Genomic DNA, 16,220 nt, shown 5'->3' with positions numbered 1-16,220 from the left:
ATTGGGACATTGCAGTGTTTAGGTAAGTATATAGTCCTCTGTAGCTAATGTTCAGAAAGGAATTAGTTCTTGCAAGCTGAAAGCTCCAAAAAAGGTTAAAGTAATGTGCCAACTTTTTCCTCACTATCTTTGTTCTTCAATCTTTCTTTATTATTCATATTTGGCTCCACATGTCTTAAACTTCAATATGTATCTTGCATGTTTTTTTCTAGGTAGAGTTAGCAACCCCAGGACTTTTTCTCTTCTTTAGTAAACATGTTGATTCTATCCGGATTCTTATCTGCTGTAAAACCACTTTATGTATTATTGCTGTCCACAGATGTATTATTGCTACCTCTGTGATACTGCCAGACTAAGGCTGAATGCTCCAAGATTATTATTTTATGTGGACTAATAGTAGCAAAAGATTTTATCTATGACATTCCTGAATAGTGAGATCTGGCACAATGCTCTTGGTTCTGAGAAATAAGGTAAAGCATATTTTCATGTAAATACTGAGTGACTTTGCAAATCATATGAGTATCACAGATAAGAAATGGGAAAGGTATTCATAGAATCTTAAAATCATAGAACAGTTTGGGTTTGAAGGGAACCTTGAAGATCATCTATTTCCAACCCCACTGCTGTGGGCAGGGACATCTGCCACTAGACCAGGTTGCTCAGAGCCCCATCCAACCTGGCCTTGAACACTTCTAGGGATGGGGTATCCACAATTTCCCTGGGTAACCTGTTCCAGTGCCTCACCACCCACACACTAAAGAATTTTTTCCTAATATCTGATCTAAGCCTACTCTCTTTCAATTTAAACCCATTCTCCCTTGTCCTGTCAATACATGCCCTTGTAAGTAGTCTTTGCCTGTCTTTCCTGTAAGTTCCCTTCAGATATTGGAAGGCTGCAATTAAGTCACCCCAAAACCTTTTCTTTTCCAGACTGAACAATCCCAATTCTTTTTGCCTTTCCTCATAGAAGAGGTGCTCCATCCCTCTGATCAAGTTTGTGATCCTCCTATGGAGTCACTCCAACAGCTTGATGTCTTTCCTGTGCTCAGGACCCCAGAGCTGGTTGCAGTACGCCAGGTGGAGTCTCACCAGAGCAGAGTAGAGGGGCAGAATCACCTCCCTCGACCTGCTGACCACTCTGCTTTTGATGCAGCCCAGGTTACCACTGGCTTTCTGGGCTATGAGTGCACGTTGCTGCGTCATGTCCAACTTCTCATCCCACAGCACCCTCAGTTCCTTATTGGCAGGGCTGCCCTTGATCTGTTCACCCTGCAGCCTGTACTGATACCGGGGATTGCCTTGACCCAGGTGCAGCACCTTGCACTTGGTCTTGTTAAACCACATGAGATTCCCATGGGCCCAATTCTTCAGCCTGGATAGGTCCCTCTGGAAGGCATCCCATCCTTCAAGTGTATAAACCACACCACTCACCTTAGTGTCATCTGCAAATTTGCAGAGGGTGCATTTGATCCCTTCATCTATGTAATTAATGAAGATACTAAATAACACTGGTCCAAATACGGACCCATGAGGGACACCACTTGTCCCTGATGTCCACTGGGACTCTGAGCCATTGACCTCTACCCTCCAGATGTGACCAGCCAACCAATTCCTAACCCACCTAGCAGTCCACCTATCAAATCCATCACTCTCCTATTTGAAGAGAAGGATGTTGTGGGGGACTGTGTCAAAGGCTTTACAGGAATCCAGATAAATGACATGTGTAGCCCTCTCCTTACCCACTGATGTAGTTGCTCCATCATACAAAGCCACTATGTTGATCAGATGGGTTTTTTCCTTCGTGAAGCTGTGCTGGCTGTCTCAAATCAGCTTTAACAGTTCTATTTAAGTATGGAGCATCCGAGGTCAGATAAGAAATTTAGAGCTAGTGATAGACCCTAATGTACACATTGCTCATGGCAAGGGTGCACTGCATAACCCCAGGTTTTGTAATGTTTTTTTATCTAGAAGGAATAGTGATAATATAAAATGCAGTAGAGACTGTACTAAAATCATATAAGGGTCATCCTTGTTGCAAAAAATTGCAAAATTCACATTGGGATTCGTTGATGATACATGAACATGATGATTCCAAGGGGAGAGTCTCTTAAGCTAGAATCAGTGTTAGGTCCCAAACTGTTTTTTGGTGCTTCTTGAACATTTTCATAAGGAAAGGGAAACAGAATATAAGGCAAAAAATGTGTCAGGAAAAAAAAGTCTATTTGCTGCTGAAGAAGACCACCCACTGTGATTGTGGGTATGTTTGATATTCTGTCATATCTATAATTTTAAACTATTAGTGGCAGTTTCCATATTTTCTAATAGAAAGGCCCATTACTATTCAATGCCATTATATTATAATTAAATGGGTTTTATTTTATTTTTACTTGAAGTATTATTAATAACCTATAAAAATGCTTACAATTTAGTACATATAGGAAGCAATGCCAAGGTAGTCTCTTCACTGACAGACATATTCAAATGGGTTTAAAATCAGTATGATTTTTAAATGTGTAATATAATGCTTCTCTGCTACTATGTGATAAAAAGAAGTCTTAGGTCAGAACCCCTCTCTCAGTAGTCTCAGATGTTAGCTTTTATTTCCAGAAAAAAAGAAAGATTATTCTAAGGCATCCAGTTTTCCTTAGAAATACTGGGTTGGGTTGAAGTTCTTCTTTTTAATTACTAAGGCTGAGCAAGGTTTTAATAACCAGTAACTGCAGCTATGGAATACTTGTATGGTTATCAAGAGGCAAAAAGCTGTGTGGGCTTATTTATTTTTTTATTTTTAATTCCCAAATTTCTTTCTTTGTCTGTGGAATCGTAAATCTTAAGTTAGTCTTTTAAGGCTGATGTAAACCTTCCCCCCTTCAGAGGCAGCCAATATTTGGAGCTGGAACTTCAGACAGAGTAAATCAATAAAAATAAAGTAGGGATTTGATATAGTGTAATAGGTCAGGAAAAAGGAATGGAACTACTTATAAATCATAAATCAACTTGGTTGTATAAATAGTTTACATATAAAAGTTAATGAAAATGTCTTGTGTATTTCAGGCAAATGAGTATATGCAATAGCTATGCATGCTCATTTCTCTTCTGCAATTATTATTCCCTTTGAAATAACGTATTTTAGGGTATTAAAAAAAAAAAAAAAAAGCAAAGGGCAAAGGCCCCTTGCAGCAGGGTCCATATATTGCTTTATGGGGATACATTTTCTCAGAATCAAATTGTCTATTCCAGTTTACATATATATTTCATACCTAAAGTATTAAGATGCAGGGGAAACAATTCTTAGCCTTTCAGTAACAGAGAATTAAAGAACTTTTGTCCTTTTTTTTTCTTTTTTTTTTATTTAATATCTGAAGCCAAAGTAAATGATAGCAGTAAGTTTTTCCCCATTACATTTCAGTGTCAATTTTCGATGGATAAGAGGATGGTCCAAGAGCGAATTTCAATATGTCTTATTTCAGTAGATATTACTAGAGGGGCCAAGAGGATTCAGATAAACTGAAAGATTACAAACTACATAGCACAAAGAAGATACTTTGTGTGTCTCAACTTTATTTTAATTCAGAAATTGAGACGTTTTTCTGAAGTGATAGGTTAGGTCAGAACTGACTGGGTCTTCATCTCGTCTTCTGTGCTTCCCTCCATCCTCTACTTCCATCCACTCTTCAAATTTTTGTACGCCAGTGAAGTACACCATAGTAAGAGAGGCTCTAGACAGATGGTTGAACTGACTTGAATATTTCTGGAATGTTTACGTCAATTTTTTTTCCTCAATTACCTTTCCTAACTTATTTGAAATGAAAATGCTTTTTGGAAAGGTCTGTCTCTCTCCATAATTATATAGGGATCTCTAGGTTGACTATGATATTAATACTTACATGGTTATTTGGGAACATTTATCTGAATATTGGGAGCTCCTCATTTATAAGGAACTTCCTACAAAACTAATGAGGTCCAGATTAAAACTGTTCTAGAGAGGGAATTTCCTTTATTACCATTCTGTACCTCTCCAAGATCCCAAAAAAACAAAGCAAAACAAAAATACCCTTAAAAAATATGTGCAATGAAGAAGTGAAATCATGTATATATGTCCCTCTTACCCTTTCAAAGTAGAAGTTTTCTGATTTATAAATACAATTAAATAAAAATATAGAAAAAAACTCACAAAATTTGCATATGAATCACAATTAAAAATGAACTTGTAGATTAATTGTTTTCCAAAAAGTTGTCCTTTTCCAAGAAGAAATGACCTTGCTTGTATTTCATCATATCAATGTTTGAAATAGAAATACTTCATTAGCTAGACTGTTCGGGGAATTTATGAAGTTAGCGGTTTGACAGATTTGAAAACAAATTACTAAATCTGTAGTGAGCTGTTATTTTCAGTTCCTATAACCCAACAGTCAAAACTCCTAAAGAAACTTACTTGCTGACTTCTCTAAAGGAACTACTGATTTTCTTACAAAGAAGTAAAACAAAAAATGCAGAACGATGCAAAGGCAGGAAGGGGAAGTGAACTTCAGTTTTTTGGGGGGACAGGAGTGGGGGGAACACACACATAAGAAAAAGAAAAATTACAACAAACCAAAAAAAAAAAAAAAAACACCACACAAAAACACAAAACCAAACCAAAAAACAAAAAACCCCACACCACCAAAGACCCACTAGAGACTGGACAGCCAAGAATGGAGATGGCCAAAATCACCAGTCACTTTGGGAAGCCTTAAGCTTTTATTTCAAGACATCACTCTATGGAAATAATTCATTCCTTATCACTTCCCTGTAGTCATGCAGTCAGATAAGGGACTGGCAAGTGCTGATGCACATGTTGGGCAGATGGATTTCACAGCTGCTTCCAGGGCACAGAAGGAATTCAGGGATGGCAAAACACACAGTAATACCTGAGCAAATCCTGGAAACCACGCAGCAAAGTTGGTTGGTCTATACACAGGAATTTTGAGTGGTACCCTAAGAAGGGTGCCCATAGGGTATGAAGTTTTACCTCCAGGAAACTTGTAAGTACTTGCTTTCTTCATGGAGAATATGCCCACAGGGAAACTCTACAGCTTATATCATCCCATCTCATTACTTTTACAAGTAGAAGAACCCACCAGAAGGATTTTACCTGTGCGGGTCCCTTTGTCTTGTGTTTTCCTGCCCTGATTTCACTTAAGGAAAGGAGAGTTTGTTTTCTTTTCTTAAGTGAGCCCAAAATGCTATCCAGAATCAGATTGTGGTTGCAAGTGAGGCCAGAACATAACCCGTCTTTTATATTAATGCCCTTGGGGGCTGAAATGGCATTATTTTAAACTGCAGAGAGGTATATCAGTATGATAGTTGTGGATTGCAGAATGGACTTGTTTTACAATAACCCCCATAGTCGTAACCAGAGCTTCAGTGTGCTGAACACGAGCCCATCTGTGCTAGGTGCCTGCAGGCAGTGGGAGCCCACCAGAGCTGCCCATGGGCAAGAAAAGGCAGGAGCAGGTACAGGCACGAGCAGCAACAGAGTTGGCGCATGTTTATCATTCTACTGTGCAGCTCAAAGGAAAAAAACTATCAGTAACTCTAGTAGGCTGTCTGACTAGGTCTGTATGGAAATGAGTAAAAGGCTGTCAAGAGAAAGGCAGAAAGGCAGGAGGAGGGTCTGTTGGGGAGCTGTAGGAACACTGTAGTTAAACCTAGCACATCTTTGGCTTGGCATGGCCTCTGGCCACCTGGAATTTCTTTCTTACCCTGGTGTCTGCCCAGTCAAGTAGATACGAGGTGTCCTCGGGCTCTCTGGTGAGTCACCTGCAGGTCCTGGCCCAGCGTGTAACCAACACTCAGTGCAGGGCACCCAGCCAGAGGAGCAGTGCAGGGTGGTGCCTCGGGGTGGTGAGCTGATGAAAATTAAGCTGGTGTAGGAATGGCTTAGTATATGTGAGTAACTGTTGAAGCATAAATTCATGCTCATCTCTTAGCTTCTCTCTTAACCTTGTGCTTCCCAAGCATGAGCCCTGTCCCATGGGCTGGGCTTTAACAGTGTAAATGCTAGCCAGGTTAGGGGTGGATCCCCAGGTTTAGACCTTGGGCTGAACATGCTGTGTGGACACCACCTCAGCGCTCGAACTGCATGTGTTCAGGTTTCTGCCTCAGCAGGTGTAACCCATAAACAGACAGCCAAGCAGGCAGCAGTAAGCAAGCATGTGCAGAGTCTTTCCCAACCAGTGACCCTTTGCCAAAGTAAATTACCTTCAGTTGTCATTTAAATGAGAATAAGCTTCACTGATTACTTTTTGCATAATCATTCAGAATGAAAACAGATGTTCCTCAGCCCATGTTTAAAGCTGCAATGCACATTTAAAGGTAGGCAAGTCTTGTTAGTGAATTAGTTTATCTGAAAAAACATATCTGGTAATGATAATGAGAGTATATTTCTGAATCAGAAACCATTTCCCAAGCTGTTAGACATAGCCATATGCAAATTGCCATTCCAGTAATATTAAAGTTGTCCCAGCATGAGTCAAGCTTTGGTTGTTGTTTTTAAACAGCAACAGTAACTTCCCCTCAGGAAAACTGCTCTGAATCACTGTTAGGTTTGGGTGAGTGTTTTAAAAGAAGAATTTTCTGGCTTTAATTATTTTAATTTTACTTGCTTGCTACCTTTACATTTCTTGTTGTGACACGTTTTCAATCTACAGCCAGGAATCTGGGTTGCAGTGATATATTAGACTTCAGAAGGAAGCAAGTCACTCTATCTAAATCATCTGAGAAATTCTTTTTTGTTTTCCAATCTGTTTGAAATTGTCAGGACATCTCCTTTTCCTCCCAGCTTATAGACCTGAAGCATTAGCATCCCCACAAATATATGTTGCTTCCTGCTGAAAGAATATTTATAGCATTTCTGACCTTTGAATGAACTTCTACGAATCAATAACAGCAAAGTGGAAAGAAGGTCAGCAGCAGTTTTCCTCTTGACCAAGTGTTGCCAGTGTTAGGCTTGGAATATCTAAGATATATTAGGAACTATATTAGAAACTACCATAACCACATTTATGCAGCATTTTTGCAGGAAATTTTAAGATTTCTTCAGCACTGTTTTGGACTTGTCATCTCAAAGATACAATACAAGATCAAAGCCAGTGGTGTCATTGATGATTTCTAAGTTGTTGTGTATCAATTTTTACATGGCAGAACTTCTACAAGAAACCTTAAGAGACAGTTTAATAATATTTTTAGCTAAAATTTTGCCACAGGGCAAATGTAAGTGAATTAGAAACTGTTCTCGTTAATGGCTTACTGCAATTGAAACACCATTCATTTAGTCCTGCTCCAGATTGCAGAAATAAAATTGACACAGTCACCCCTAGATGTGTGAGCACAAGCAGCCACGTGAGATGCTTCAAGGCAAGGTTTGCCCGTTCACAGTCTTCTCCCTATGACCCTACAACTCAAATATTCTAAAGGACCTATCCTAATTTCTCAAATTTCTGAAGCTCCTTCCAAAATTGAAGTGTTCCCATAATGAACTAGACATCTCAATGCTGTTAGCTGCCTCCTTCTTAAGGGGAAATTAATTTCCCTTCATTTCACTGCCTAAAAACTTAATTAAATCCTTTCCTTCTCCAGAGCTGGCACCTCTAGAAAGTGCTTCTTGCACTCTCTTTTGCCTACCATGGGATCCTGGCCAATTAGTTCAGATTGTAACCATAAATTAGAAGCCTAAATTCCGGATGCATTGGGTTAAGTGAGATGAACCCCATTGCTAGGGGTGACAGTAATAGCTCTCACAGAGTGAGAGGTCTTCTACACTCTAATTGAGTGAATTGTTTCAGTCAGGACTGCCATTTATGCCTTTCCATAGAAGTAGCAAAGCAGAGTCTTGCTCTTTGCTGGATCCTTCTGGTGTTGCTGTAAATACACAGGGCTCCTGTTTTCAAATGCAATGTTTTTATTCTGAAAATACCTCTCATAATAGCTCTATTTTTCTCCAGTATTTTCCTGATTGAATTGTCTCCCAATGGAGAGACAATAACTACACTAACCTTCACAAATGTCAAAGAAACTTTTGATAGCAGCTCAAAAGAGTTTTCATAAGTTTCTTTTTCTATGTCTGTGTCATTTGAAGATTGTGTCTGCTCGTTCAGCCAGCCGTGCAAATATGTCTAAAAATACAGAGAAAATGAAACAAATTTACTGAAGTTTGACAACTTCCGTTTGATCAAAAGTTGTTTGGTCAAATGTATTTTAAAAGTCAGGAAATAAAGATATTTTTAATGGATGCTATCATATTTATTATTATTATTATTATTATTATTATTATTATTATTGTTAGGTTCCTGAAGAAGAACAAAGGAAAAGACATTGCCACACAAGTTCTACATGAATTGTTAATGTCAACTTTGAATTTCCTTGTTTTTTCCTAGTTTATAAAACATCCTTAATATAGAATTGTTTTGTCTGAGAATAAATCCTGTGTTTATTCAAATTCTTAGATTCATAGTATTAAAGAATTATTTACTTCCTCTCTCCACATACCTATTTCCCCCTTTTTGCTTCTTTTTCTAATTTCTTTCAAGGGCCAATGTACTGCTTCATGTACATCTTCAGTGCTCTTAAACAAAAAGTTGTCTTATCATTTCACTGTTCTCCAGAATTTGCATTCCAGCTTCCAGCACTCTCTAATCAAGTGAATTTTCCTATGTCTTACTCTTATTCCTAACACATTTTGAGTACTTTGAAGAATTCTATAAAGCAGGAGAAAAACTGAAGTCCTGATGTTACACCTAGGTCAGATCTCAACACTATATTGGTTTCTAACCCATCTGTCTCTAGTATAAAATTAAGACATGTTTGATTGAGACTGAATAACAAAATCAACTGTTTGTTGCACCAATTCAGTAGACAAAATACATTAATAGTAAAATTTCTGATGAAATTCTAGTTTATTGGTTCACTAAGGCTCCAGCAAGAAACTAAAAAGAGTTCATCTGTCAATAGCACATGGATCTGAAAAAGCGACAAGGTTACATGGACAGCAGGACAGATCCATCTGCTTTGGAACTAGCTAGAAACGAAGCCTATGGCACAGCTGGGCGATGACAAGGGAGTTTCAGCTTCTGCTGATTTTTCTGAATCACTGACACTGCCAGTGTCAATGTATGTCGATGTGGATTACACCACCACCAGCAGTATTGTCCACTCATCATTTCTTCAAAACTGTATGACAAGTGGAACTGCTCATTATTTTTGCTTATCTAAGGCTGGTGAATGCCCTTAAGAGCTACTTCAGTCTGTTTTGTTGTTTTCATGGCAGTGTTTAAAAACCATAGGTCATTTGTCTGTGTGACGAGGTACATGTTGTCTCTTACGATCTGTTTTCTCTCACGGTTTCACCTTACATTTTTAGCAGCTCCTCCATTTGTACAGTCCATGTGGCTTCCTACCTTCACGCTGTAGTGTTTGGGAGGCCAAGCTCATTACCTTGATTCCTTAGCTCTTCTGTAGTCCATGCAGACAAGGCTCAGATGCTTCTTTTCTCACAAATGTCTGCGTACTCCCAGCTACCAAACACCTTGACTGAATCTGCAGTCAGTACCAGAATTTGAGCCAGATATTGGAGCTGGTTTAATGTCAAAATAGACCAGTCGTGCGCAGGCAACTTCTCACACATGTCACAAATACAGGAGGATGGGCTGGTCTCACTAAGAGCATGCAATTTGGTGATTTCAGAGAATGACGAGGAGCAGGAGGCTCTGCTGTCACTGGACAAGCCCGGCTGGTATTCCCAAGGTAATTCTGTCCAGCTCTTTGATCTGCTGAAGAAGATGACTGGCAAGCTGGATCCCAAGGTATGTTTAGAGTAAATCTTTCTGAAAATACTGTTTCAGTCAAGAATTCACCAGACAAGCTTTCATTAAGGTTTTTGATGTGATTGGTCACAAACTCTTGTTCTGGCTAAGCTTACTGCTGTCTAGCAGATTGCAGCCCAGAACTGGAAGTAGCATATTAGTCTTCTTATCAGTAGAATATGTAAACTTTCTGAATGTTTTATTCTGTATGAACGATCATGCATTTTGGCAGCTTTAGGAAGAATTGGATTATAATCAGGTAATATCCCTGGGGAAACGGATTAAATAGATTAAAAGGTGAAAACTAGGATTATGTTATTTAAGTATAGGTCTGGATGGGTGAAAATGCGACTGAAGATGGTGTGGCCACATTTTCTCTAGTGAGTAAACTCCTCTCTGGACACAGAAGAGTTCTGTGTCACCAAGAGATGCTCCATGTTCTCTCTTGTTTCCAATGTAGTCCAAAATGTTTCCAATGTAGTCCAAAACTCGTTCCTGTTTAGCGTATTTTCTTGGTAGTCATTCACCTGCTTCCTGTCAGGCTATTTCTATCAGTCAAAAAACTCAGTGATGTCCCTTGTCCCGGTACCAGTCAGGCATCCCTGTTCAGTGCCCCTGGAGGGCAGAACAGAGGAGGGTGTTATGAGGCCAGCCTTTCCCTTATGGAGCTGGTAGAAGATAAAACCCCAAACTTGATATTAATAAAATCTCTTTGTGTCATGACCAACTGTAAACATGGGGGAATTTTTATTAGGTTATTTTAAACCTCTTTTTCTCTCTCTGTGAAATACAGTTTGCTTGTGTTTTCCTCATATACAATGAACTTTTAATTTGCTTCTTCCCTTGTAGGTTGTTTATTTTGGTGACAGCATGCACTCAGATATTTTCCCAGCTCGTCACTATAGCAACTGGGAAACTGTCTTCATCTTAGAGGAGCTTCTAGGGGACAAAGTTACAGTGCCTGCAAAGGCTGAATCTGAGCCCTTGGAGAAGAAAGGAAAATATGAGGTAAGGGTTCCTTGCAGAAGTTTCCTGGAACAGAATAAAGTAAGTTACAAAAAAGCCTCATGCCACCTGCACTGAGAATGAACCTGCTTATCTCACCATGCTGGCAGCATCAGCATCCCCCACAGACATATCCTTCTTGCCTTACCAGGAAGATGCTGTTCTGTCCCAGCTTAGGCCTTGCATGAGTGACACAGAGCTTCTACTCAGACCTAAGTCATGGATCTCAGCAAAAGAGCTGTGTGTGCTCTCCCTTAGCAACAACCCATAGTCTTCTCCTTTTTAGTAACAAGAACCTGCCCTCCATCCTACAAGGAGAAATTTCATGGACACTTATCACAAGTCCAGCACCTGAATTCTGCTGAGTTCATGGCATTTCCCTGTGTGTTGTGGCCAACTGTAAACACAGGGGAATTTTTATTAGATTGTTTTAAAGTTTGCTTTCTTTCTCTGTGAAGTACAGCTTGCTTGTGCTTTCCTTGTATACAAAGAACTTCTAATTTGCAGCTTACCTCATAGGTTGTTTATTTTGGTGACAGCTGCACTCAGATAAGAGGGACTGTTTCGAAATTGTTCCAGTGTAAACTGCTGATAGTTACTTCAGATAAATGATGTGACTTTGAGGTTGATCGCAGCTGGGAAGCAGGGCCTTAGCATTACTGCCACCCTTTAATTCTCCCACAGAACTTGAAAAATTACTATGGTTTATCCTCCTCTCCACTGGCAAAGAACAAAGTAGATAGGGAACAGCACTCATATGGATGATGTGGCAGCATTGTACCTCCAGCACTGTAGGTAGGAACTGCAGTGCAGCTTCACTCTCTGTTTGGAGCATTTTAATTTTATATGCTGCTAAATAAATGGGTCATTTTCTTCTAGTTGCAGAGAGATGTATGTGCTTTTTGCACTTTGCTTTGTAAAGCACTAGGCTTGATTTTTCTGTTAAAATAAGTACTCTTTATGATTAAAAAGTTAACTTACTGATAGAAAAAATTTGTGGAGGTAGTTTTATACTAGTTATCTTTTTAATCTGACTAAGAAGTGTTGTAAAAACCAGTTTTCAATGGAGAAAAGGATATCTTCAATGGGACTAAAACAATATAGATATGATACCTATTGCTCTACTTTTAATAGACATATCTTATATTTTCACCCATTATCCTGATTTCTAAACTAAGGTCAGACAAGGACAGTTCAATCACTGAAATAAGGAAATGTAATCATTGATGTTTAGGCTTTTTCCTAGGTTGCAGAAAAACAAAAATTAAGACAAAGAAACTCAATCTCCTATCAAGAAAAATGTGTTTCTTGGTAAGAAAGGTCAGAGGCAGGTGGGGGGAAGGAAGACTTATTAGTAGCACTACATGGGTCAATATAATTTGATTTGAGGAATTAATGCTTTAAAAATAACTCACTCTCCTCCATAACTTTGTTCATTCTCTGACTGGAGATTCTACTACATTGCTGCATTTTTGTGAGGTTTCTGGGATTTTATTCAACCGTGGTTTCTTAAGCATTTAGATGGACAGCCAGAAAATGTTTCTTTTCCTGGAAGTACAAAGAAAGAGTAATTGAGCAATGTGTTTCTAAGCCCATGATGATGATTTGGTTTTCTCATATTGAAAAAGCTCTGGTCAACTGCTCACAGGATCCATCTTCTCTATCACATCAGTTATCAAGCAGGAAATTGAGACTTTTAGACATGTGCTTGACATTTCACTGATGCTATAGTATTCCTGTCTCGGGAGACACCACCCCTGCCACACACAACCCCTGTTCAGTGTACATCCGCTACCAGTGACAGCAAGTAAGCAAGGGAGAAATGAATTGTGTTGATTAAAGGAACCTGAACCAGGGGGGCCATGGCAGGTCAGTGGTGTTATTTCATTACCACGCTGCTCACTGGAGTCTGAACAACAGGTCACATCCATATCTCTGCAGTTGACTGGACACCACTAACTTAACAGGACTAGTTCAAAGGGTCTCCCTTTACAATCCTATGGAAGTTTTATTTTCATTCCCCCAAGCAACTTCTCCCATTAACCCTTTGGTTAGGAAGGGAGAAAAGCCAATTCAAATGAGTGTATGAAGTCAAGTGTTTTTGGTGAATTAGTCACAATCAGATTAGTTTTCATCTGATCCATCAGCCTTAGCATTGGCAATAAAAAAAAATACACTGCTCTGTGTGTGTAGAGAGGGACTGAAAACTTAATACATGACACAATCCTCAATTCTATCACTCTTTATAAAATGCTATTAAAGAAATAAAGCATTACTTTAATTTGCAATTGCATCTTTCAAAAGGAAATTATAAAAATCTGTTTCCAGTTGTTTGACTGGTGTTTCATCACTAAAAGAGGGAGGGGAAGAAAACAACCTTCTCACACACAAATTGGGACTTGTAATTTCCATTTTTATTGGCAGTTTTTGTCTTTCCCCTTCAATTATATGCATGATATAAGCCAGATACACATAACTGTGAAATTATGGTAACAACTACAATTCTTTTAAGTGTATGAGTCGTAACCAAATAAGCAAGAGAATAGCAAATTAAAAACTATTCATGCAATTACTTGGCTCCTAAGTGAATTGCAGCATGCAGGGGGAAAAAAAATATGAAGCATTGTGTTGAAACAAGATTTCCCCCCCTTCCCAGAATCGGGGGTTTGTTTGCTTGACTGGAGGCTTTGGTTTTGCCTTCTGTTCTTTAAATGTGTGATCAATTCCATCAATGAAAACTCAAAAAAAAGCTGGAATTTGTCCCAGGATTTTGAGGGAAATTGTTGCAGAGGAGCTGTAAGAATCTTAGGCTATAGGAATGAATGGAGCAGAAATCAAAGAATTTTTTAGTGGATATAGATGACATTTTTGCAGTTGGAAGGGAGAATTTAATTTTTACAGTATTGCCTAGTGGCTGGTTGGTTGTAGGGGTCAGGGCCCTTATTCCTCTGAATTTCCATTACTCTCTTGTTGTGAGCATAGACAAGGCTATTTACTTTGTGCCTTTTGGCTCTGTTTGTCTCTTTATTCCTGTTTAACACAAATCCAACAGTACTTTCAGGAATAATCTGATGTGCTGTTGTGGAGCCTGGTGAGTTAAAGCAATGTCCTTAAGGCAATATGCTGAAGTGCAATGCATTTTATTTTAAGTCTGCTTATAGTGATCCATATGGTAGTTTAGGTACAATAATCATTGGTGAAATGTTTTATATTTGCACGTGACTTGTAAGCGTGCAGGTTCTGTGCAACAGACCAGTGGCTGACTTGTCCATTTGCATACCCAGCACAGGTGTGTTATTTAGGAACACCTGGTTGTTGTGACTAGCACAGCTGTGCTGGCAGCAACATTTCACATACTTACTGTTATACCAGCAAAACTGTATTTTGAGCATTGATTTTTTTTCTAGCAGGAGTCGGTGATGGTGTTACTACCTTGGCACAAAGCATGCAGCCATCAGTACCATCCATCATATTGGATGCCGTGAAGTATTCCTCATGCTCTGTGCTTGGTACAAAGATGATGGCATAGATGGCAAATCTCCATCTAAATAAAGCCTTTAAAAAATACTAACAGCTTGACTTTTCACTCCTGTCTCCCTTACATCTTTTTTTTTTCATCTCTTTACCAAATGTAGAAAAGCTTCAGAGCTCAGCTCCCTGCCTACTTGTATTTTAGAAAGGTCATTTGTAAGTTGAAAAATTAGTGTTACCCAAGGGTCCTATTAACAGATTCTGTCTGCTCTGTTAACAGGCCCTATTTGTCTGCAGTTAGTAAAGCAAAGGTGACAGTAAGTATTCCAGGTGTTTTGATTTAGTGGAAGATCCTGCAACTTGGGGAAGCCTGGTACCATTTGCTTGAAGTCTAGACTTTTCTTCGAGGCTTTGTACCCTCAACTGATACAATCAATGTTTGACCTACTACTGTCTGACCAATATACTTGGGAGCAAACCCATATGCCTGGGGGATTTACATGAGAAAGAGGGTTTGCTCAGCACTTCCCAGGATCCACTGTCTTGCTGTGAGAGCAAATCTCATGTCTGGGGGCTGCAGGAGTGGCTGGTGCATCTTCCAGAGATGCTCAGCCCCACTGTTGAGCATGTGCCTCCAGGCATGTGAGGAGTAGACATGTTAAGAGCAGACTTTTGCCTCATTTCACAGATGTAAAGATTCATAATACGTGGTCTGTCCTTATTGCAGGCTATGTGAACTGCCCATGAGATACGGGCACTTTATGGACTTCAGGTAGGGATGGCAGTGGGAGTGATATCTGATGCTTCCTAATGGTGTGGGCAAAGTTTTGACAGCTCTTTTCAGATTTGAAATCAAGATTTAGCCTGCCAAACCTGCCCTGTAATGTGGAGACAAGCCAGTAGCAATGGCTTATGATGATGGGAGCTCTCTACCACGTGACTTGATAACAAGTCTTATATCTAATTGGATTTGGTTTTACTAAGGACTTGGGTTGTAAATCCAAGACGTAAGTCCCCCCTCTTAGTAAGGAAGAAATTCCCATGGTGAGATTTAAACCTCTGAAAAAATCAGTTCATGTCCTAAGGTTGCATTTTTAATTGCCTGTTGAACCAACCATGCATTTCAAAAAGCAAGACCCTCACATTTTTTCTCTTGTCAATAAACAAGGCCCTGTTTTTTGTGCAAAGGCTTGTATGGGCCAGTATTAGGATTGCTGTTTCGATTAATCACCTGAACAGCTGAAGAGTTTTCTGCATATGTCATCCAGCTGGCAAATGGATTTTAAGTCAGCACGGCATCTACATTTAATTATAACTGATGTAGAGACCTGGAATTTGCATGGAAAGATGAGATTTGGCAAAAAAAGAAAAAGTGAGATGCTGTCCCTTTGTGTAAGGGGGGGAAAAAAAAAAACAACACAAAAAGCCTGGGACTTAAATTAAATTCTTGCTTTGAAACAAAAGATAGGAGTTTTTTTTCAACTTATTTACATCAGAAGACAGAAACTAATATCTATATTTGTTGAAATCACACCTCCTCCCCACCCCCAGCTATGCTCAGAGGAAAAACTGTTACACAGACTCACAAAAGAATGGTTCTGTGTTTGCTGACATGGTCTGTTTGGGTGGATCAACAGTTACTTGTCATCAAAAGATACAGGCCTCTGTTATAAACACAAATGATTCCAGCAGATTCTCAAAACTATTAAGAAAGGGGTTAAATGGAAAATAAAGTACAAAAGTTTACAAATCTGGAGGCACACTACGATATTTGTTATTCTATGCTTTGAAGGTCTGAGAAGTTACTTTGCACTCAAATGACTTTAACAGATTTTCTGTAGCGTAGTTCACAGGGTTTTTTTCCAGTTTTTCATCTTTCTGTAGATGTCTCCTGGATTTTTT

General features: G+C 39.1%; 1 protein-coding gene across 1 annotated transcript in view; it reads left to right on the top strand.

Annotated features, from left to right (window-relative positions):
• The window catches only part of NT5DC1 (5'-nucleotidase domain containing 1), a 127,270-nt gene that overhangs the window by 95,819 nt on the left and 15,231 nt on the right, over nucleotides 1-16,220 (top strand). The window contains exons 9-10 of the mRNA XM_029962743.1: nucleotides 9,724-9,842; nucleotides 10,692-10,850. Of these exons, the coding sequence (XP_029818603.1) occupies nucleotides 9,724-9,842; nucleotides 10,692-10,850 (278 nt within the window). The remainder of the gene's footprint in view (nucleotides 1-9,723; nucleotides 9,843-10,691; nucleotides 10,851-16,220) is intronic.

The sequence above is a fragment of the Manacus vitellinus genome, unplaced genomic scaffold, assembly GCF_001715985.3.
Source record: "Manacus vitellinus isolate BGI_N305 unplaced genomic scaffold, ASM171598v3 scaffold_4_pilon, whole genome shotgun sequence".
Classification (NCBI taxonomy): Eukaryota; Metazoa; Chordata; class Aves; order Passeriformes; family Pipridae; genus Manacus; species Manacus vitellinus.
This window is presented reverse-complemented; position numbering and strand designations above follow the sequence as displayed.